General features: G+C 39.6%; 2 protein-coding genes across 10 annotated transcripts in view; one reads left to right on the forward strand and one right to left on the reverse strand.

Annotated features, from left to right (window-relative positions):
- Nucleotides 1-11,814, forward strand: part of si:dkey-262k9.2 (uncharacterized) — a 25,798-nt gene extending 13,984 nt beyond the window's left edge. For all 8 annotated transcript variants that reach the window (XM_061915988.1, XM_061915987.1, XM_061915992.1 and 5 more), the window contains exons 3-8: nucleotides 25-60; nucleotides 2,220-2,252; nucleotides 4,185-4,259; nucleotides 4,365-4,433; nucleotides 4,587-4,626; nucleotides 8,810-11,814. In XM_061915988.1, the coding sequence (XP_061771972.1) occupies nucleotides 25-60; nucleotides 2,220-2,252; nucleotides 4,185-4,259; nucleotides 4,365-4,433; nucleotides 4,587-4,626; nucleotides 8,810-8,855 (299 nt within the window). In that variant the 3' untranslated portion in view covers nucleotides 8,856-11,814. The remainder of the gene's footprint in view (nucleotides 1-24; nucleotides 61-2,219; nucleotides 2,253-4,184; nucleotides 4,260-4,364; nucleotides 4,434-4,586; nucleotides 4,627-8,809) is intronic.
- The window catches only part of fxyd5 (FXYD domain containing ion transport regulator 5), a 24,170-nt gene continuing 11,472 nt past the window's right edge, over nucleotides 10,665-23,362 (reverse strand). Inside the window, exons 7-11 of one of the 2 annotated variants that reach the window (XM_061915986.1) lie at nucleotides 22,165-22,218; nucleotides 21,888-21,917; nucleotides 12,633-12,707; nucleotides 12,506-12,551; nucleotides 10,665-12,134 (exon numbers count right to left, since the gene is read on the reverse strand). In XM_061915986.1, the coding sequence (XP_061771970.1) occupies nucleotides 12,125-12,134; nucleotides 12,506-12,551; nucleotides 12,633-12,707; nucleotides 21,888-21,917; nucleotides 22,165-22,218 (215 nt within the window). In that variant the 3' untranslated portion in view covers nucleotides 10,665-12,124. The remainder of the gene's footprint in view (nucleotides 12,135-12,505; nucleotides 12,552-12,632; nucleotides 12,708-21,887; nucleotides 21,918-22,164; nucleotides 22,219-23,362) is intronic. The other variant, XM_061915984.1, reaches the window with a different exon arrangement.

The following is a 23,362-nucleotide window of genomic DNA, read 5'->3' on the forward strand; positions in this document are numbered from 1 at the left end:
ACTAATGCCTTCTATTATTTACAGTTTTTTCAGATGAGTTTGAAGGATCGGCCGGTGATGGTATGTATTGCATCTTCATCATTTTGTTGACATGATATTATCAGGAACTGCCAGGAAAACTGCAGATCATTAAATGATAAATGACTATGTTTCTATTGCTACAGTATATGTTTCTGTCGTTCATTATTGATGCAGAACTTGTATGTTTTCAATATATACTTCCTTTTAGAGCAGTGGTTCTGAACCTTTTTTCAGTGATGTACCCCCTGTGAATTTTTTTTAATTCAAGTACCCCCTAATCAGTTCAAAAAAAGAGATAAAGCAGTAAAATACAGCACTATGTCATCAGTTTCTGATTTATTAAATTGTATACCAGTGCAAAATATTGCTCATTTGTAGTGGTCTTTCTTGAAATATTTGGGGAAAAATATATAAAAATAACAAAAAACTTGTTGAAAAATAAAAAGTGATTCAATTATAAATAAAGATTTCTACACAGAGAAGTAATCATCAACTTAAAGTGCCCTCTTTGGGGATTGTAATAGAGATCCATCTGGATTCATCAACTTAATTCTAAGCATTTCTGCACAAAAATAGAAATATTTAGCATCAACATTTATGAAAAAATCTAGCTGTCAACACTGAATATTCCATCGCTGCAGTTCTTTTCACAGTTTATGAACTTACATTTATATTTTGTTGAAGTATTATTTAATACATATATTTATAAATGATTTTTGTATTGTTGCTATTTTTAGAATATTCAAAAAAAATCTCACGTACCCCTTGGCATACCTTCAAGTACACCCAGGGGTACGCGTACCCCCATTTGAGAACCACTGTTTTAGAGGATCCAGCTGACATATTGGCTTCCCATGTTTCTACTTGTCCTTTGTCTTGCTATTGTCATTTCCAATGTTTCTCTCTGGGGCTGTTATGTGTCCCTTCGGTCATGTGACAAGTAGTTAACAAGGTCACAACAGGCATGTTTGACATCGACATGTGCAGTTGTTGTCAAATAGAGACTTGTGGTTCAGTGACAACTGGTTAGAAAAATATACTTATAAGTTTGCATCTGCAGAGCACTGACTGTTGCAAAAGATCACATTTGAGGTTTTCTCACTTCCACTTTCTCTCGCCTGTATTTTCAGTTTTCTTGTATATTTTCTCTTGCACCCACACCTACACAGTCTTGCCTTTATATACGTATATTGCTATAATAAGCAATGATGCTGTCAGGCAGGCAGTCATTTAAAAAATATCCATCCATCCATCCATCCATTTCCTACCGGGTGGTATAGCTCGGTTGGTAGAGTGGCCGTGCCAGCAACTTGAGGGTTGCAAGTTCAATTCCCGCTTCCGCCATCCTAGTCGCTGCCGTTGTGTCCTTGGGCAAGACGCTTTACCCACGTGCTCCCAGTACCACCCACACTGGTTTAAATGTAACTTAGATATTGGGTTTCACTATGTAAAGCGCTTTGAGTCACTAGAGAAAAGCGCTATATAAATATAATTCACTTCACTTCACTTCACTACCACTTGTCCCGTTCAGGGTCGTTGGAGCCTATCTCAGCTGCAATCGGGCGGAAGGCGGTGTACACCCTGGACAAGTCGCTACCTCATCGCAGGGCCAACACAGATAGACAGACAACATTCACACTCACATTCACACACTAGGGCACATTTAGTGTTGCCAATCAACTTAGCCCCAGGTGCATGTTTTTGGAGTTGTGAGGAAGCCGGAGTACCCGGAGGGAACCCACGCAGAACATGCAAACTCCACACAGAAAGATACCGAGCCCGGGATTGAACACAGGACAACTCTGGACCTTTGTATTGTGAGGCACATGTACTAAACCTTGTGCCACCGTGCTGCCCCATTTAAAAATATACATGCTGTAAATGTTCCAATAATATTTACTTAAACCTCAAAAATGACAGGCTGTTAATTAGAAGCAAATCATTGAAATGGTTGATATTCAACTTTATCTTTGTCTTAAAATTGACCAAGTGTATGTGTAAAACACAACAGCAACGGTGTTAAATAGAATACTGGAAGCACCTGTCACTATGATTCAGCTTACACCACTGCAGACTACAATACTGTATTGTTTGTCTTTTGATTCTGAACATGTACCTAATGCTACGCCCAATGTTTATCTACATTCTGAACACTTTGCTAAAGGCCTGTCTTTAAAGTGTTTTTCCTGCATTCACAGGTCTGGATGATGAGGATTCCTTTGAGGAAAACGGTGAGTTGATTACCTCAGTTCCCAGTAGTGTGAGAAGGTCTTTGTGTTTGCGTCACTCATGCAGACATTGTAATGGCAGGCGTCCAAGGAAGAGTACTGGAAGGTTGTGGCCCCCGCAGTGGTTGTCATTAATCTGTGTGTACAAGTCGTTCTTGACCAACAGGGTTGTGCGAACAGCTTTAAATGATAAATGGGTTGTACTTGTATAGCGGTTTTCTACTTTCAAGGTACTCAAAGCGCTTTGACACTACTTCCACATTTACCCATTCACACATACATTCACACACTGATGGAGGGAGCTGCCATGCAAGGCGCTAACCAGCACCCATCAGGAGCAAGGGTGAAGTGTCTTGCTCAGGACACAACGGACATGACGAGGTTGGTACTAGGTGGGGATTGAACCAGGGACACTCGGGTTGCGTACGGCCTCTCTTCCACCGCGCCACGTTGGTCCAAGATGACTTTCCGTCGTCTCATCCCATCCCCCATTACACCCTAAATGAAATCAATTAGATACCTATAGGAGCCCTGAGGATTGTGCCAAAAGGCCAACTAACATTTCGACATCCCAGCCATTTCGCCCGCCGCTCAGTTAATCAACATTGGCATTTTCATTCCCTCTTTATGCCACTCTGTGTCACTCCTTATCTTGGCGCTGATAGACATTTGATGGAATTACAGATCTGTCCACACCCGGGCCTGATGCCACTTGATTTGTGCAGAAGACTCTTTAGAAAAAAAATACAATTTCTTTGTATACACTCACAAAGCTGCCACGATCTTGCTATGGCATAGATTTTTCCCCATTTCCTTTTGAAATAATTTAAGCTTGAGAAACCTTATCCCTGTAATTGCAAAAGTAATAACATTATTATGTTTATTTTGTAAAGAAGATATTATGGTCATGAGTATGGTGCTAGATATTAGTTGGACCCTCCCTAAATAGTAACCAAACTATATAGACTAGTCCAAACAGGAACACAATCTTCAAAACAAAAATGAGCATACAGTGCAACCACTAATATCAAACACGATTTTCAAGTTGTTCTAAATTGCTGTAGATTATTTTTTTTATGTTACATATAGGCAGTTAACTTAATCTAAATTCAAACTGTTGCCATCATATAGCCTTTGGTAACTGTACATATAGTATATTGGTTAACATTTTAAAGTGCCACAATATACCCACAAAATATTGAAAATAAAATAAAGCAAAATTACTCAGCTTTTAAAGACGCATTACAGAGGATGAACAGGATGAAGCAATACGGTAACCTGGTGGCGTTTTATAAGTATGCTGGAATTAAGTGTTACGACTTTCTGTCCAAAACTTTTTATAAAAAATATAAAACGTTTTATACATATTGCTTGAATTAAGAAGTGTTACGACTTTCTGTCAACACGTTTTAGAAAAATGAAAGGATTTACGTCTTCTAAAACATGCAAACTTGATAGCGCACGTAAAGCTGATCTCCTAAACTTGTTCGTTGAGGATTACATACTTTAAATGAAAAACGTAACAAAAGCGATCCATTTAGCATGTTTGCCTTCATGATATGCTGGTATCCAAAACAGCCACAATATTGAGAGAAGGAGATGCACTTATGCTCATTTAGCGCTCACAATGTGATTTATTAAGCCTGAAATTGTTTGCGGCGGCTCTTTTCATGTCTTTATTTAGTATGCTTGGAAGGTACTGGCAAACTGGCACAGTCACGCACAAATGACTATGTGAAGGAGGGAATGAGTGTGTCAACATATCTGTCAGAAATGTAAATATTAGACACATCGTTTAGTCGCAATGCCACTTTATAATGTTACATCTGCTGGATGACTTAAAGGGCTGATTTAAAATGAATTAAATACGTTTTTTGGGGTGTTTGGTTATTGCCGGGTTTTTTTTTCATTTTGTGTTGTCATCTTGTCCTGCAGAGATTATAGAGTTCCATGACAGAGGAGGTTCTGGCACATTTGTTGACAAAACCAAAGGAGAAGAAGACCCAACAGGTGATTAAAACAGCAGCAGAATATAACGCTTTTCAGGGCAAATATGTATTTGAGCATTGGATGTCATTTGAGCTGACACAGTTTCCTGGTGTTTTTGTCTTTTAGATCAGTTCACTCTGATAGTCATCGTTGTAGCTGTGAGCATGTTGGCTCTCTCTGTTGTAGCTATTGTTGGTAAGTGTTGTACTTGAGAGGGAGCGGATGTTTCAAGTCCACTGGTAACAAGCCCTTCAATGTGTGGCAGAAATCCCTGCGTGCCATGTAATATTGTGAAGAACTGAATAAATGTATGCTATGTATGTGACATGTTCCCTTTCTGTCTTGCAGCTGTAATATTAGTCAGACGCCGCATGCACAAACGGCAAGGGTAAGGTCGCATTTCTTCATTGTCAAACTTGCATTTTTATTTTCTATTTGTTATATATATATATACACTGTGTATATATATTTTTATTTTTTTTAATTTATTGTAGCTGTTGAATGGCTCTGCAATGCAGACTATTTTCGTGTGTGTCAGACACAATGCCTGACCCACTTTTATGTGAAGTTAGCCTGCAGGTGACCTAACCAGTCTGGTAGCTAACAGTCAGCCTGCTGCCTTTGCCCATTTGGCCCACATTACCCAACCCAGCAGTCTCGAAACCAGAAAAAAAAAACACCTAGGTGGCAAATTGAAACCAGCTTTCATCCTTCCAAGCTTGCTTGGACTTGCTAAGCAATTACTAACCCAGCCTGAGTTCTTCATGCGTCACCCTGGAAACACCCTGCATCTTCCTCATCTTAAACGGTTGGAACCACTGGTCTCACGTGACCAAATCGGACAGGATCTAACTTGTTCTACAGCTATTCTCATGATTGACCTTAAACACATGTTTTGTTTTTCCAAATACATCGACCGTGTTCTAATGATAATGTTTCCTATCAGCAGTCACCACACCACAGCCTGAAGCGTTTTATTGGTTGTTCTGATAAACTGACAAACATTTTTATGCTGATAACCTTGAAACACTGGTCAGGTCACTTGCAAATGTCTGAATGAAATTGTATCAGTTGACTGAATAATGTGTCTGATTGTGTCTGCTCATGTAACTGGGAATACCCCAAATCACACAACAAACAGAAGTCCTTTCAAAATAATTGCAGTTTGCCTATTTCACACTATCTGCACATTTTGGTGCATCATATTTTGATCTAAAAATAGGCTGTTATTAACGGACTCTTCAAACAATGCAACTTGAAAAAACCCCCAAAAACAGATTTAAATAGTGGACACGCAGTATTTAAATAAACAGAAAGGGGGCAGCAGTACGCCTAAAAATAAATTGGGATTTTTTGTGTGAAAGTAACTAATCCGACTTTAAAACTGTCCCATTTCTTAGCCCCTCCTGTTTTTAGCCTGTGTTTTTGCTGGATGCGCAGCTTGCATTACCTGCCACTTCTACATCCTAAACATTTTTTTACATTTGCAACAATGTAATCAATATTAAAAGTATTGTTATTTTTAGTAGTTTTAAAATCCTGGGCCACCAGTTGTATTGTATTAATAATTTCATTTAAGCGCACATTTTGTAGAATTTCACTCGAAATACAAAAAAAGTAAATTACCAATGCTGTGTCTCAAATCGAATATGTCTGTACTTACATTATGTTTATTATATGCACTGGCTTCTTAGTTCCTGAGGCCTGACATTTTAAATTGTGTAGTTCTGTACCAAATCCATTATATGACCATCATAGTATTGAGCTGCTTCCTCTTCATTTTTCTCTTTTTTTAATTTTGAATTCTAACCACTCAAATTAGTCCCTGTCTTTCCCTTACGCCAAATAGCCAAGATGGTGATTATTGAAGGTGGTTTGGATCATAGACATATACAATAGATGACTCACGGATTGGCCAGTTCATACGCCATCTTGCGGCAGTCATTTGTCAAGACTACAGCAGCAATACAGTACATAACCTATGTAACTGAATAGTTTTACATATTGTTGACATGAACTTCATCGTGTGATGGTTCTCAATTTCAATTTAAAAGAAATTGTATTCTACAATGTTATCATTTCATTTCAAATGTTTTTCCTATTTCCTCTCCACGATTGCTACCATGGCTGCTGCCACTCCCAATACGCAGATCACGCACTGTGTGTTGAGCCTTGAAATCCGTGGGGAAAGAAGCGCATGTAAAATGTAAATTAATGAATAACAGAGAGCTTCTCATGAAATTTTATATTTTTATATTTACCGTATTTCCTTAAATAGCCGCCGGGCGCTAATTAATTTAAAACCTCTTCTCACTCCTGCGCTTATTCAAGGCATGCGGTAAAAGTAAGCAGGCGCTAATAATTTTAAAACCTCTTCTCACTCCTGCGCTTACTAGTGGCATGCAGTAAAAATTGATTGTGATAATAAATACAAATTATTATAAAATTATTCTGCGGCTGCGGCCCAGTGGTTGGGGACCACTGCTCTATAACATGTCATCGCGCCCACCTTTACACCATGCTATTTGCGATGCCGGCCGGACGCATGCATTTTCGCTGCTTCTCATATGAGATTGCAATGCATACTTGGTCAACAGCCATACCTTTTACACTGATAGTTGTGATATAAACAACTTTAACACTCTTACTAATATGTGCCACACTTTGTGAACCCACACCAAACACATTTCTGGAGAACATCGGCTCTGTAACACATTATAAACGCAACATAAGAATTACCCAGAATGCCATGCATCCATGACTCTTGGCTATATTATACACGCGCCCCCAACCCCGCCCACCTCAACCGACGCACGGAGAGGGGGCATTTGGTGCTAGCGGGGTGTATAATATAGCCAAGAGTCATAGATGCATGGCATTCTGGGTAATTCTTATGTTGCGTTTATAATGTGTTTCAGAGCCGATGTTCTCCCGAAATGTGTTTGTCATTCTTGTTTGGTGTGTGTTCACAGTGTGTGGCACATATTAGTAAGAGTGTTAAAGTTGTTTTATATCACAACCATCAGTGTGATCTGTCTGGTTGTGGAACAAGACCCCTGATTTACACATAGTAAAAGCAAAGAAAAATTCCTCAGCCATTTTGAAAAAGGTGACAGGGGAAGCGTCACTCGTGACGTCACAAATTAGACCCGGCGGTAAAAGTAAGCATGTGCTAATACATGTGGGGAGCGAGTTTGACCCAGCAGTAATTCAAGGCAGGCGCATATTACATGCGCGGCGGCAATTCAAGGAAATACGGTACATCTTATTCCTAGCTTCTTCCTGCTGTGTCAGTGTTGGTGCTGGTCTTGTAAACAGTTGTATGGGGTTCGAATCTCTGTTGGAGATGTGTCAGTGAGAATTGCAAGTTGATGTTTCAATATTACCTTTTTTTACAACAAATATTAATTTCATTTTCATTCATTCATTTTAGTACAAAATGAATCACATACTACTTGGATCTGGTTAAAAAAACAAGTAAAACAATTGTTTTTCTAGATAGAAGTGTGAAAAATTTTATAAGGGCCCCAATTTAGCTGGGGGCAGCCCTGCTTACTACTATACATATGCTACATTGTTAACTACAAATCTAGGAATATTTTGATTGACTTGACAGCCACATGAATGTGAAAGGTAATGCAATTTCATCATAAAACACATTGCTCTCACATTGACTTGTACTTGTTGATGGGGGGGTTTGACTGCTGCAAAATGGCGCCCGTGTTGACGTAGCAAAGCAGTGGGCGGATCCATTGCTGTACACTCACTATTTGAGGTGTGTTAAGTGCAACATCTGGGCAATGTCGGCGCACTACGTTTTGGCGTACTTGTCTACGTGAACCCACTTGTGCACTCAAAATGCTACTGTAAGTATAAGTAGGCAAGTGCATGAATTTAGACACAGCCAAATAGGTAAAGGGGCTGGGGGAATAGTGACAAGGGCAGGACAACACACTTAAACCAATAATTGCTTTACTGTACATGTTTAGTAGGACAAGTATGAGGTAGTCATAATTGTAACATAGGGTTTTTTACACCCAAACTTTGCTTATTCATTTGAATGAAGCTCTGGTGGCTGGTGTAATGCATGATTCGCAAGTTGTGTCGACGTGGTTACACATTTCCAAGTAGACGGGGGGATTTTAGAACATTTACTGAACCGTGTCACAAGTCAAGTTTGAAGGGTTAAATTTCTCTGCAGGATTGTTGCCTGCCTCCTGGGCTGCAGTGTGTGTGTGTGTGTGTGTGCACATGTGTGTTTGTGTTTGCTCCTGATTGCTCTGCTGAAAAGACGCTTAATCACACAGCAACCTTTGGCTTGTTGGAGCAACGGTGCCTTGCCAGGTTTTTAAGTCTCACCTGGGGTGAGCTGTGTTTAGAGACGATGCAGCCTCTGTGCACCTGTCACAGCCGCGTCGCTTGAGACAGACATGTGTTTCCCAAATTCCAACACGCAGATGTGTCCTTGTGTCACTAAATGGAGAAACAGCCTAAAAATAACTAGAAAATGACATGCTTGTGTTTGTCTGTCTCAACTAATCTGTATGTTTTGCCCCACTCTTCTGCTTTAGGATCTATTCTGTACCTACAGAGCAGGACCAGAAAGGGGCAGTCTAGTTCCTGGCAAGGCAGCAACTCTGTAACACGCATGCAAGAAAGAGCGTCTCACCAGGTTCTATGATCTCATCACGAGGATTAGACTCCTTCAACAGCTGTGTTTATTGCTCCTACAAAAGAAACTATCAATCCATAAGCAATCCCATAATCTATTCCATTTTTGCCTCCGTCTCTACTGTTTATAACACAATTTAGGACATTTGGAACGTATTCAAACCTTCTAATTGGATTCTATTTACGGAATCTAAACAAATAAGGCTCAATGCATCTCTTGTTTGCACTGTTGGAAATACTCTCGTTTTATCAGCATAAACAACAATGTTTTGTTTGGTACACGTGAAGCAAACCTATTCGTGTGAAATGGTCGTTGACTGAGACTAAACATGCTAATCCAAAGTAAGACACCGACAAGAGGTCCACATTTGAGTCTCCTGTTCGCTGTGTGATATTTTCTCTTCCCGAGCCATTTCGGCTGACAGCAGGCTGTGGAATAGATGATAAAAAGTGCCAAACCACCCAAGTCTTCTTCTCCTTCTCAGCCACTCCAAAAACTGTCTGGGTAAACACCCGCTTGCAAGGTGGCAAATTAATCCACCACCATGAATGTGGATGTTTACTTTTCTCTTTTTTGTTACCTCCTCTTTGTTTTGGAAAGTTCTCCTTTCAAAATGGTGCATGTTGTAAATAGCTGTGTGACTTCTGAAGAGGCAGGCTAATGGCCAACGGTGGTGGAGGTGTGAAAATGAGGTAAAATGAAATGAAATCTAATGGATAATTGGGGAAAATACCAACAATAGCTGGGTTCTCGCTGTACAAAGCGTGATGTTTCCCTGCTGTCGTTTTAAGCCAAATCAATCTTTGCCGGAAGAGTAAAAGCTTTCGTTTCGTATGCGTGTTTGTTCCCATACAGAAGGCAACGAGGAAGGTGTTTTTTGTAACACTTTTAAGTTGTCAAACAGTGTGTAATGAGCGGTTCTTTTGAATTATATCAACAACACAGAGAATGGACTTCAATGGACACAAAAAAGAGCTGGCCTCACATGCAGCAAATACCAACAAAATTAGAACAATGTTGTATTTCTGTAAATGCTTGAATTATAGTCTGCTGGTTATTTACATCAACTGTAAGAGGGCGTGTGTTAGTTCCCAAATTAGCCCTTTACCTGTGTTGAGGATAGCTCATTTTATGCACAATCTTTTAAAAAAGCTGACATAATTAATGGGCATTCAAAGGGTTGAAATAAAAATAAACAATTACATGTTTGCTATTTTTATTTAGGGCTGAAGGTGATTTGAGACGTCTGAGGGGAAAAAAGCAGAAAGAGAATATCAATCAAAACGTGTTTTAACACGCTCAACTCTCTGAGGCCTTTTTCATTCTGAATGCTACTCAATTGCCGTTAAATTAAGTAATCCCTAGACGGTATGATTTGTAGTGCATGAGAAAGTCAAAAGGGAAAACAAGGCTTTTTTTTACTACACGGTCATTTATTAACAATTACCATCAGTTCACAGCTATATTGCGCACCCACCTAATTTCTGAAGAAATTTTATGTTGACAAGGCTATAAGATGCATATGTACACATTAAAACATTAAATATTTACACAAGTGCTTGTCTTAATTTTCAAATCTAACAAAAGACATTGGCTACTGTATGCCGTGTTACAGGCTATTGGAGAAGACATTGAGCGCGGTCTTCATCTTTTTCCTCCTTTGATGCTGAAGTCGTGTTCATTGGCGCACAGTGGTTCGGGCTTTTGAGCCCTGTTAGTGAAGGTAGATTTCCATTCCTTTTTTGAGTGACGGATGTGACGGTTTTTGGCTGAGCTGTGTGTATTTCGTCTTTTCTTCTTCATGACGATGGTAAGTCCATAACATGATAAATGGCTGACTGAATGATTGTGTGAGTACATTTGATTTAATGTGAGCAGCTTTATTGGTTCACTGTGAGTGGTCTGATGTGATGAGGCTATATTGTACAACAGAACCACTTTTTTTATACCAGTAACTGTTCAGCCAGCATTAATAGTGCTGATCACTCATACTACTGATGCAGTTACTGTCATCTTGTGGAGCTATCAAATGCTACATCCGAAGGTTACCTACAACCACAGCTGTTAATGGTAATGTTTTTGACCAAGTGATAATGAAAAACCGTCATTTGCTTTTCTGGACAATAATTGGAGCATTTACAGTAGTCACTAATGTACTAGGTGTAGATGAGGCTAAAAGTAAATCTAAGTGAAATACAATGAACAAATACTGCAACAAAACAGCGTAATAGCTAGTTCATTTTCACGATTACAGTAAGTCACTGTTTTTTTGGGGGGTTTTTTCAGCAAAAGTGAGCATGCTTGACGATTTGGAGTTGTTCCCACACGTACTGTTCATGCTTTTGAATAAGAAAGTGTCTAAACTTTTGACCAGTGTTATTCCACATTTAACAAGTCAATATAACCAATTGCAAAATAAACCATTTCACATTTTATACCTGCACACGTGCATGGTTACTTTGTATTCAACATTCCTGGCAGGTAAAAATCAGCTTGTGCATATATCTAACATATCTTAGCCAGGCTAATTTTTTAATCGAACTGTCTTAACACTTTCTCAACATATTGTAGCTTTAAATGTCTGTACAAATTCACAAAGCAATATATTTACATTATGACCTTTATTTGATACTGTGTATGCTTGTGTCTATGAAATTGTGATACCCTCTACTGCTTACTTAGTGTTTGTCAGTTTAGCAAAAAGATTGTAAAATACTTGTTTAAATTTTTAAGTATTTGTACTTTTGTATCAGTTCATTTGTGCCAACATTTTTTAGTAAGTAGTAGACCAAACCAACAACAAAAACAAACATTTCATAGCAGATTTGGAGGCTAAGCGCTCAAATCAGTTGGAAAATGTACTGTATGGAATTGATTATGCCATTAAATGTTTTTTAAAATGTTTTCCCCTTTTTCTTTTTTGCCTCATGTTTATTGCCATGGTGAAAGTGCCATGTCCGTGACTTGTATTCTTTCGGGTACTTTTTTCATTAGCGTAGAACCACTTCGATGTGTTTTACTAAACACAATAAAATGACCAGGTTCTAATTTTCCATCCTAAAATAAAATAACATGACAAAAAGTGAATAATGTCACTTTATTGCCAGTTTTACCCTTTTCTGTCCAGTTCTGAATAGACAAATTCAGTTGTATTTGTCATTTTTCAACACATCCTTTCCAGCATTTTCATGACTGTATCTCTTCTTTGCTCCTGTCAATATGACCTGGAATGTAAACACATCAATATTATTATAACAATATGCAATCAATCACTAAATATTAAACATTATCTTAACAAAATGCAATCAATCACAAAGTATGAAAGCAAAACAAACCCAATTTTTTGTAGCAATTACACTCATGATTTGGATCATTTAGTCACAGAAAACATAGCTCGTCAGCATTCTGTTCATGCAGTTGCTTCAAGTGATGGATTATACGTCATTCAGTGCTGTGATATGAATTACTCCACCCGTGCGTCATATAAGCAGATAGCTTTCATGCATACTTGAACTCTATTTTACTCCAAAAATCACCCGGTCAGCGGTAATTTAGCACAATCAGAAGCGTCTGTAAAACAAATTGTAGTTCTTACTTTGATGACCTCTTGCAGCACTTGGGCAGCCGGCAGACTTTATCACCTACACGGAGCAGATTGAGTGCAAGAGTTGACGAGAAAAATGTGAACGTTAATCACAAACTCAGTCTTCAAATTATCTTACAGCCGAGGATGAAGGTGCCCATCAGGAACATAACCGCTGCAATGGACAGGCCAGCTTTTCGCAAAGTTGCGTAATCTGAAGGAACAAAAAATAAAAAGACCAAGCAGTCTTTCAATATTAAGTAAATTGCACAAGACGGCAGAACCTGATCCAATGCTGTAATAGCAGTCAGCAGCAGTGATGAGTCCATTGTAAACAACTGTGTAGCTTTTGTAGATTTACTTAATCTAAAAAAGGGACAATAATTAAAATTGTGCCTGTAAATATATGAGATTAAAGCCACCTGCGAATTTCCATCACAAATTTGTCTGTGCATAGGTTGTATTCGGACATGAGATTCATCAACAAATGTGAACGAAGTGCTGAACCACTAAACCAACATGGCTACACCGTAGAAAACAATGTGACCGATCTGAGTACGCAAGGGGCCTAGATCTTACCACTAAAAGCAAATACAAGCAAAAGAGGCAAACTATGCAATAGAATCGATCCCTATACTTTACCACAATAAGATTTGTCGAGTGATCTGAAGTGTTAACTGTCAGCCAGGTTCCCAGACATGTGGAACTATCTGGTGTGCCAGACGTCATTCTACACAAAAAAACTGATTAAAACTTGGAAAAGCATGGAGGTGTATTGGCACACAAGCTCGTGGTCACAGCGCTGCTATAAATAGTTTAAATATTTAAATCATGACATGTAAATGTAGTACTATTGGGTTTTATTGGCGGAACAGAGGTCCTCCCATTGTCTCCACTGTAAGCGGACTTTTATTTCTGTTTCTTTCCGAGTTGGAATGCATAAACAATTGTGAACAATAGGCAAAATTCCCAAAAAAGTGCAGTTCCCCTTTTTAAAATCTAGACAAACACAAAAAGCAAGAGGAGCATTTGATATGTGATGCACTTCTGAAAATATGCCTAAAAAGCAATAAACAAATAAAGAAAACAAAAACAAACACTTTCAAAACATACTACAGTCGTCTCTTGTTAATCGCTAATTAGTTCTGACGTGACCACGATAAATGAATATCCGCAAACTAGGTATTATTAATTCAATCAACCAATCAATGATTATTTATATAACTCTAAATCACTAGTGTCTCAAAGGGCTGCACAAACCACAACGACATCCTCGGTAGGGCCCACATAAGGGCAAGGAAAACTCACACCCAGTGGGAAGTCGGTGACAATGATGACTATGAGAAACCTTGGAGAGGACCGCATATGTGGGAAACCCCCCCTCTCTAGGGGAAGCGAAAGCAATGGATGTCGAGCGGGTCTAACATGATACTGTGAAAGTTCAATCCGTAGTGGATCCAACACAACCGTGAGAGTCCAGTTCAAAGTGGATCCAACACATCAGAGAGAGTCTCGACCACAGTGGAGACCAAGCGGAGGCGGATCAGCGGCGCAGAGATGTCCCATTCGATACACAGGCTAGCGGTCCATCCTGGGTCCCGACTCAGGACAGCCAGTAGTTCATTCATGGCCACCGGACCGGACCCCCTCCACAAGGGAGAGAGGGACAGAGGAGAAAAAGAAAAGAAACGGCAGATCAACTGGTCTAAAAAGGGAGTCTATTTAAAGGCTAGAGTATACAAATGAGTTTTAAGGTGAGACTTAAATGCTTCTACAGAGGTGGCATCTCGAACTGTTACCGGGAGGGCATTCCAGAGTACTGGAGCCCGAACAGAAAACGCTCTATAGCCCGCAGACTTTTTTTGGGCTTTAGGAATCACTAATAAGCCGGAGTCCTTTGAACGCAGATTTCTTTCCGGGACATATGGTACAATACAATCGGCAAGATAGGCTGGAGCTAGACCGTGTAGTATTTTATACGTAAGTAGTAAAACCTTAAAGTCACATCTTAAGTGCACAGGAAGCCAGTGCAGGTGAGCCAGTATAGGCGTAATATGATCAAACTTTCTTGTTCTTGTCAAAAGTCTAGCAGCCGCATTTTGTACCAACTGTAATCTTTTGATGCTAGACATGGGGAGACCCGAAAATAATAAGTTACAGTAATCGAGACGATACGTAACAAACGCATGGATAATGATCTCAGCGTCGTTAGTTGACAAAATGGAGCGAATTTTAGCGATATTACGGAGATGAAAGAAGGCCATTTTAGTAACGCTTTTAATGTATGGCTCATCAAAGGAGAGAGTTGGGTCGAAGATGATACCCAGATTCTTTACGGAGTCACCTTCTTTAATTGTTTGGTTGTCAAATGTTAAAGTTGTATTATTAAATAGAGGTCGGTGTCTAGCAGGACCGATAATCAGGAGTTCCGTTTTTTTGGCGTTGAGTTGCAAAAAGTTAGCGGACATCCATTGTTTGATTTCATTAAGACACGCCTCCAGCTGACTACGGTCCGGCGTGTTGGTCAGCATCAGCATAACAGTGAAAGCTAACACCGTATTTGCGTGTGATGTCACCTAGCGGCCGCATGTAGATGCTGAAGAGTGCAGGGCCAAGGACCGAACCCTGGGGAACTCCACACGTTACCTTAACATAGTCCGAGGTCACATTGTTATGGGAGACGCACTGCACCCTGTCAGTAAGATAAGAGTTAAACCAAGACAGGGCTAAGTCTGACATACCAATTCGTGTTTTGATAAGCTCTAATAAAATATTATGATCGAAGGTATTGAAAGCAGCGCTAAGATCAAGGAGCAGCAACATAGATGACGCATCAGAATCCATCGTTAGCAATAGATCATTCGTCATTTTTGCGAGTGCTGTCTCCGTGGAGTGATTTGCTCTGAAACCGGATCAAAAGGTTTCACATAGATTGTTAGAAGCTAAGTGTTCATTTAACTGCTCCGCAACAATTTTTTGGAGTATTTTTTAAATAAAGGGAAGGTGAGACACCGACCGGTCGGGGATTTACCATGAGGTCAGGATCGAGGTTACGAGGTTAGGTCTTTTAAGGAGAGGATGAATAACCGCTTCTTTGAATGCTAGGGGAACAGTGCCAGAGGAAAGTGATAAGTTTATAATATTTAGCACTGATGGACCTAATAATACAAAGAGCTCCTTGATAAGTTTCCCAGGAAGTAGGTCAAGTAAACATGTTGTTTGTTTTATTCCATTTACACGTTGTAACAATTCCTCTAATGTTATTTCCTCAAAACGAGAGCAACTATTTTGGAGGGCAGTATCCGCCGTATATAAAGTCGTATCTGTGTTAATAGAACCCAGTTGTAGCTGGGACGCATTGTCTTTAATCTCCTTTCTAATGACTTCAATTTTCTTATTAAAAAATTGCATAAAGTCATCTGCTGAGTGGGTGGAACTACTGGAAGGAGTCCCTTGTTGGGTTAGCGATGCTACCGTACTAAACAAAAATTTAGGATCGTTTTTATTAAGGTGGATGAGATTTGACTAATATTTAGCTTTAGCTAAGGTAAGCATGCGTTTATAAGTTATTAAACTATCACTCCATGCTTGATGGTGCACCTCAAGTTTAGTCGTGCGCCATTTGCGTTCCAGCTTTCTACATAATTTCTGAGCTCCAGTTTCTTCTGTAAACCATGAGGTATGCCTTTTTGGAGCCTTTTTTAACTTCAGCGGTGCTATACTATCAATGGTTTCGCGCAGAGCATCGTTAAAGTTGTTCGTGAGGTTATCAATAGAGCCCACATACTTTGGGAATGGTGCCATTACCGAGGACAGTAGGTCAACAAGAGTTGTCGTTGTGGCAGCATTAATGTTGCGGCTGCTATAGCAGTTATTATTATTATTATTAGTTTGCCGAACATGAGTCTGAACCTCAAATTTTATAAGGTAATGATCGGACATTACTTTAGTATACGGGAGTATCATAACTTTGGAAACGGTGATACCCCTGACAAGCAATAGGTCTATCGTATTACCGTTTAATTGTCATATATATTTTACAGCCACTATATATGACACCTGTTTACTACTTTCTAAATACATTTTCCAACATTATGACATTATGAGAGGCCTCTAGACAGGAAATAACCCCATTTAGTCACCTTTACACACTTTCAATACCTCATTTAGTCACCTTTACACACTTTCAATCCAATATAGTAATGCTTGCTGAGACTGAGCCAATCAGTCGCCACGATACTGAACACCATGCTCCGATTGTTTTGGTCTCCTCTAGTGGCCAATACTATTGTAGTATTGACAGTGTTGGGCAGTAGCTCGCTACTTAGCTTAACCTACATTTATCAGTAGCTTCGCTACTTTTTAAATGAGTAGCGATTTCCGTAGGATAGCTATTTTTAGACCCATGTAGCGGGAAAACAGAAAAGAAAGAGAAATGGACTGCGCAGATGCAAGGGGCAGGGTCCAAAAAAAAGCGATGTTAATTAGTTGGTTTAGTATGAGGAGTCACGGTTGGTTAAGGTTAGGGCAAAACATTAGGAACAGGCCAATCAGAGGCATGATAGGGCGTGTCACCGAACAAGGAAGAGCAATCACAACAGCCATGCACATCCCACATGAAGACGAGGGACTCTGAGAAGAAAAGGGAATATTCAAGCGGGCGATTTAAAAAAAACAAACTAATGGAAGATGGCAAAGACATTCTCTTCCTTAGATTTTTCTTTTAGTGATGAAGATTACGTCCAGGAACCCACAATGCATCAACTTGGTCACAATTGGACAAATGTATGTGTTTGGTTAAAACAATGCCCAAAATATTTATTTTAGTTTATCTTGTAAGCCGGGCTTCACCGTGGAAGAGGGGTTAGTGCGTCTGCCTCAAAATACATACGTCCTGAGTAGTCCTGGGCTCAATCCTGGGCTCGGGATCTTCCTGTGTGGAGTTTGCATGTCCTCCCCGTGAATGCGGCTTCCTCCCACTTCCAAAGACATGCACCTGGGGATAAGTTGATTGGCAACACTAAATGGGCCCTAGTGTGTGAATGTTGTCTGTCTATCTGTGTTGGCCCTGCGATGAGGTGGCGACTTGTCCAGGGTGTACTTCCCTTTCCGCCCGATTGAAGCTGAGATAGGCACCAGCGCCCCCCACCGCCCCAAAGGGAATACGCGGCAGAAAATGGATGGATGGATCTTGTAAGCCCAAATAGAAACTGCTCTTGTCATAGAAGAGGTGGAACACACATTCAAGAACACACATTACGATGAGTTCCGTTCAACATTTTACTGCACATAATTATTATCAACTGTTCCCAAACAACACACATTGTATGTCAATATTATAGATGTGTGCTGTTTTTATCTACTATAAGCAGAGAAAATGTATAACATTGTAGGGGTGGGCCAAAAAAAAAAAGGCACAGTAAAATAAGTGCATACAGTTGTAGGGTGTCTCCTGCTAAATGACAGTTAATACTGTACTAATGGTCCCTTATTGAAGCCATTCGGTTCCATATGTAGACTTTCGGTTACAATAACATTATTACCTATACAAGAACTTAAAATGTAGAAGTTGGGGAATTTTTTTTTTTTTTTGACTCTGTTCCACGCTCAGGAAAATATGTTCAGTTTTATTGATTTCCATTCATGTAAAGATGGAGTTTGTTAAAGGGGAGGTGTATTTTTTTTGCCTATCATTCACAATCATTTTGGAAGACATGACAACGAATGGATTTTTAATGCATTCTAATTATTAAATAAATGCGATCAAAAGTCAGCCTACTACGGAGCCTATGTGAGTCGCTCTATTCCGCCTATGAACCTATAAAAACAACCAAACACTTCCATTAAGGTTTTATATACTTAATGTAATGTAATGCAGTAACAGATTGTTACTCACTTTAGACTTCATAAGAGCCAATAAACATAATGAAACCACTTTCTGTACAATGTCTGCTGTCTTTGGGATGCTTGCTGCTAGAATCTTGTTTTATTACCGTTTAGATGAAGAATGACTCATAATCCTTGCAAAGAAAAGGCAGGTGGAGCTGAGCACTCTTTTCTTGTCGTTCTTGCCATTTCTATGTCTAAATTGGATGTCTAAGTGTACACTATCAGCCATCTTATGTCCAGGTGAGATGCATGATTTATGATATAGATTAAACGTCCTCGAGGAAACCGCAGACCGCTCAATGATGTAAACATAGCAGCATATTCTAGTGATCAAGTCGCCTCTATAAATGTTTTTTCTGCGTTAGCACTTATATTAGGAATATCACTTATATTTGATTAATATTTAAGTAACAAAATGTAAAATACAGTATTGTTGGCACTTTTTGGATGGTTATTTATTGAGTTTTATAGGCGGAATGGAGAACCTCCAATTGGCTCCGCTGTGAGCTGACTTTTATTTACGTTGATTTAATATTTAGAATGCAAAAAAATGCACACAGCACGTCACGCGTGCATCATAACAGACAGCATACGTTGTCAAGTTTGCTGTGTACAAACAAAACATGATATGTGCAATAATACTTTACAGGTACTGTAATATGATTGTTCATGTTTTTCAGTCAGAACAGATTGGTGTCTTATCATTTCGTGTTGTGCATCACAAACTCAAACTAGTTTTGTGCTGATGTAGAAGCGAGCGTATCTTTTGCTGTTGTTAGCTTTTACGGTGAATACCGAAGCATGCCGATGTGTTGCTAAGATAGAAAAGAGTTCCTCAGTGTACGCTCTCACAATAACAAGGTCGCTACAGTTTGGTTATTATACAGTTTACAGAATGTAAATTAAGTATTGGTAACGGTTTTTGAATGCATTGTTAAAGTGATTTATAGGCGGAATGGATTGCTCCCATGAGATGCATTGCTAGCCAACTAACACAAGCTGATTTGTATATGTTTGAATGCAAAAAAAAAAAACTTTTTGCCTTCTTGTCTCTCTTAATGATTTTAAACAATAGACACAATTCCAAAAAAGTGAAGTTCCCCTTTAAGAGAGAAACTAGTGGTAGTGTAGGTCGTTAAGAATTCTGTTTACAATAATTAATCAACATATTTTTATACGTTTTCCCAAGTGTGTAAATCATATTTCTCGAGTATTCTGCAATGATGATACATGTTGGCGTTTTATCTCCCAAGTTTATGTTTTATTTAGGGCCGGGAGATAAAACAATATCATTGTATGTAAATCTCAACAGACACATAACCGATGTTAATTAAAAATGCGTTCGAAAAAATGCACTTTCTCTCTGGTAATTGAGCAACGCAGGAAGTGATCAGTGATGAGTGGGAGTGACACGCCAACAGCCAATCAGGTAACAGTATCAACTATCTTTTCGGTTGCACCATTTTGTTATCTAGTGGTTTATCTTTGCGTGTAGTGAGAAAGGAACCTAAAAGGAGAGTGCTGCACAGGGCGAATAAATTGTCAATTAAACTGGAAAACCTTGACAGTATGGCAGTCTTTTGAATTTTCTAAATAGGACCGTAGTCAGACCAATGTGGTCGGAAAAATATGCCAGGTGCTTGTCCCCAGCAGGACCAGTAAAACCACTACACACAGCTGTAACTCCCCGGCACTAAACATGCAGAAATATTTCACTCTAAGTTTCTCTATGTTTACATTTTCACACTTTGAACTATTTTTTTACACTTAATTAGGTGTTTCTTACATATTATTTATTTTTGCATGTGATTTTAGAATTGTGTTTGGATTGATTGTTTGAGTGTTTTCCATGGTTGTGTTGACATTTTATTTCATTTCTGTCTTTGTGCTGAGGGGATTATAATCCGAGGAAGGTTACATTTCATATAAACATTTTTACATTTTATTAATTAGAGATGTCCAATAATGGCTTTTTTGTCGGTATCCGATATTCCGATATTGTCCAACTCTTAATTACCAATTCCAATATCAACCGATACTGATATATACAGTCGTGGCATCAACACATTATTATGCCTAATTTTGTTGTGATGCCCCGCTGGATGCATTAAACAATGTAACAAGGTTTTCCAAAATAAATCAACTCAAGTTCTGAAAGAAAATGCCAACATGGCACTGCCATATTTATTATTGAAGTCACAAAGTGCATTATTTTATTTTAACATGCCTCAAAACAGCAGCTTGGAATTTGGGACATGCTCTCCCTGAGAGAGCATGAGGAGGTTGAGGTGGGCGGGGGATAGCAGGGGTTCGGGGGTGTGTATTGTAGCGTCCCGAAAGAGTTAGTTCTGCAAGGGCTTCTGGGTATTTGTTCTGTTGTGTTTATGTTGTGTTACGGTGCGGATGTTCTCCCGAAATGTGTTTGTCATTCTTGTTTGGTGTGTCTTCACAGGGTGGCACATATTTGTAACAGTGTTAAAGTTGTTTATACGGCCACCCTCAGTGTGACCTGTATGGCTGTTGACCAAGTATGCCTTGCATTCACTTGTGTGTGTGACAAGCCGTAGATATTATGTGATTGGGCTGGAACGCAAAGGCAGTGCCTTTAAGTTTTATTGGCATTCTGTATTTCTCACTACATCCGTGTACTCAGCGGCGTTTGAAACGGTCATATATTTTACTTTTTGAAACCGAACCCGATAATTTCCAATAATACATTATAAAGAATTTATCGCCGATAATAGCGGCAGTCTTATATTATCGGACATTTCTACATTTTATATACATTTTTTTTTATTTTCGATAAATTATAAACCATTTAGTTATTGACATCGACTAATACCAAACACTCATATCATTTTTACAGTTGTCAGCCATATCGCCCGTTATAAATAACTTCCACCAATATATAATTTTCAATAATTTAAAGCAGTGGTTCTCAAAGTACCACCTCAATAAACACCGGGCTCTCCCAGTACCACCATTATGACCAACTTTGAATTACAGTAGCGTCATAGCCCTAAGGAGTCATTAAAACAAGGCAGATGTTTTATTTAACAAGTATCAATCAATCAATCAATCAATGTTTATTTATATAGCCCCAAATCACAAATGTCTCAAAGGACTGCACAAATCATTACGACTACAACATCCTCGGAAGAACCCACAAAAGTAAGTTGAATATGTTTGACTCTGTAACATTATACACAGTAACACTGTGTTTGAACATAGGAAAATAAAACACTGCACTTTAATCAAGTGATACCACTAGATGGGGTCAGTGTACCCCAGTTTGAGAATCACAGATTTCAAGTACATGCAAAGGTAGATAAATTCTGACAACTCATAATTCAAATGCAGCTACTGCCATCTTGTGGCGTTATCCACATCAGATTGCCACAGCCACAGCGATTAATGCCAATGTTTTGTTTTTTTTTACCTAATTTGAGACTATTTTTAGGTTCAGTAGATCAAAGAGAAAGTCAAACTATGAACATACTCTTACCATAGGTGAAATCTTTATTCCAAGCTGGATCTACAACAAAAGTTAAGAGAAGTTAAGTCAGAGGTGACACGTCGATGATGGCGTATCACTAACATTCTTATCTCTTCTTGACAAAACGACACAATCGAACAATAATCTGCTGCTCTGTTCACTCCAGTGTGCAGTGAGTGTTGATGTTGTTGTTGCGAAGGTAGTGTGGAATTATCAGCCTGATGTGAGATAACAGAAATGTAGAAGGCAGCCTGAGGCAGTGAATGTAGTGACAATGTTTAATTACCCCAGGCAGGAGGCTGACGGCTCCCCATTTTGGTCGTGCTTGGAGAAGATGTCGCTGTGGATATCAAACAGGCAAAAACAGCACAATAAATATCGTCTTCCCAACTCTTCTCACATGTATGTTGAGTATGTAGAAGTGAAGTCTATTTATCCAGTATAGCGCTGTTTTTCCTCAAGTGACTATGAACACTTTCCATTGAGAAACCCATTATCTATATTTAAGTTACAATTTACACCAGGGACTGCGAAGGTGGCACTGTGAGCAAGGTAAGTGAACTGTCTTGCCCAAGGACACAACGGCAGTGACTAGAATGGCAAAAGTTGGATTTGTTCACGAGTGAGGGAAGACTGGATCGTGAGGTCGACAGGCGGATCGGTGCGGCGTCTTCAGTAATGCGTACGCTGTATCGATCCGTTGTGGTGAAGAAGGAGCTGAGCCGGAAGGCAAAGCTCTCAATTTACCGGTCGATCTACGTTCCCATCCTCACCTATGGTCATGAGCTTTGGGTTATGACCGAAAGGACAAGATCACGGGTACAAGCAGCCGAAAAGAGCTTCCTCCACCGTGTGGCGGAGTTCTCCCTCTGAGATAGAGTGAGAAGCTCTGTCATCAAGTAAAGCCGCAGCTCCTCCACATCGAGCCAGATGAGGTGGTTCAGGCATCTGGTCAGGATGCCACCCGAACGCCTCCTTAGGGAGGTGTTTGGGGCACGTCCGACCTGTAGGAGGCCACGGGGAAGACCCAGGACACGTTGGGTAGACTATGTCTCCCGGCTGGCCTGGGAACGCCTCGGGATCCCCCGGGAGGAGCTGGACAAAGTAGCTGGGGAGAGGGAAGTCTGGGCTTCCCTGCTTAAGCTTCTGCCCCCGCGACCCGACCTCGGATAAGCAGAAGAAGATGGATGGATTTGAACTAGGGACCCTCAACTTTCTGGCTGACCGCTTTACCACCTGAGCCAAGTCCAAATCACTTAGGCTATGTCTACACTAAGCCGGATAACCCCTTAAACTAATAATTATTTAGTAAACACCAATGTTAAGAACTTAAACATTTTCTTGTTACATATATTTGAGGGTAATTCCACAAAATTGGTTGTCATTTGTGGATTGTGAGGGGGAAACTTACATTTGTGATATACTATATGCCTCGATTATATAAAGTACACACTATAAACGCACGTTTACCCCATAAAACTTAA

This window comes from Nerophis ophidion, linkage group LG11 (assembly GCF_033978795.1).
Source record: "Nerophis ophidion isolate RoL-2023_Sa linkage group LG11, RoL_Noph_v1.0, whole genome shotgun sequence".
In the NCBI taxonomy this organism is placed as follows: domain Eukaryota; kingdom Metazoa; phylum Chordata; class Actinopteri; order Syngnathiformes; family Syngnathidae; genus Nerophis; species Nerophis ophidion.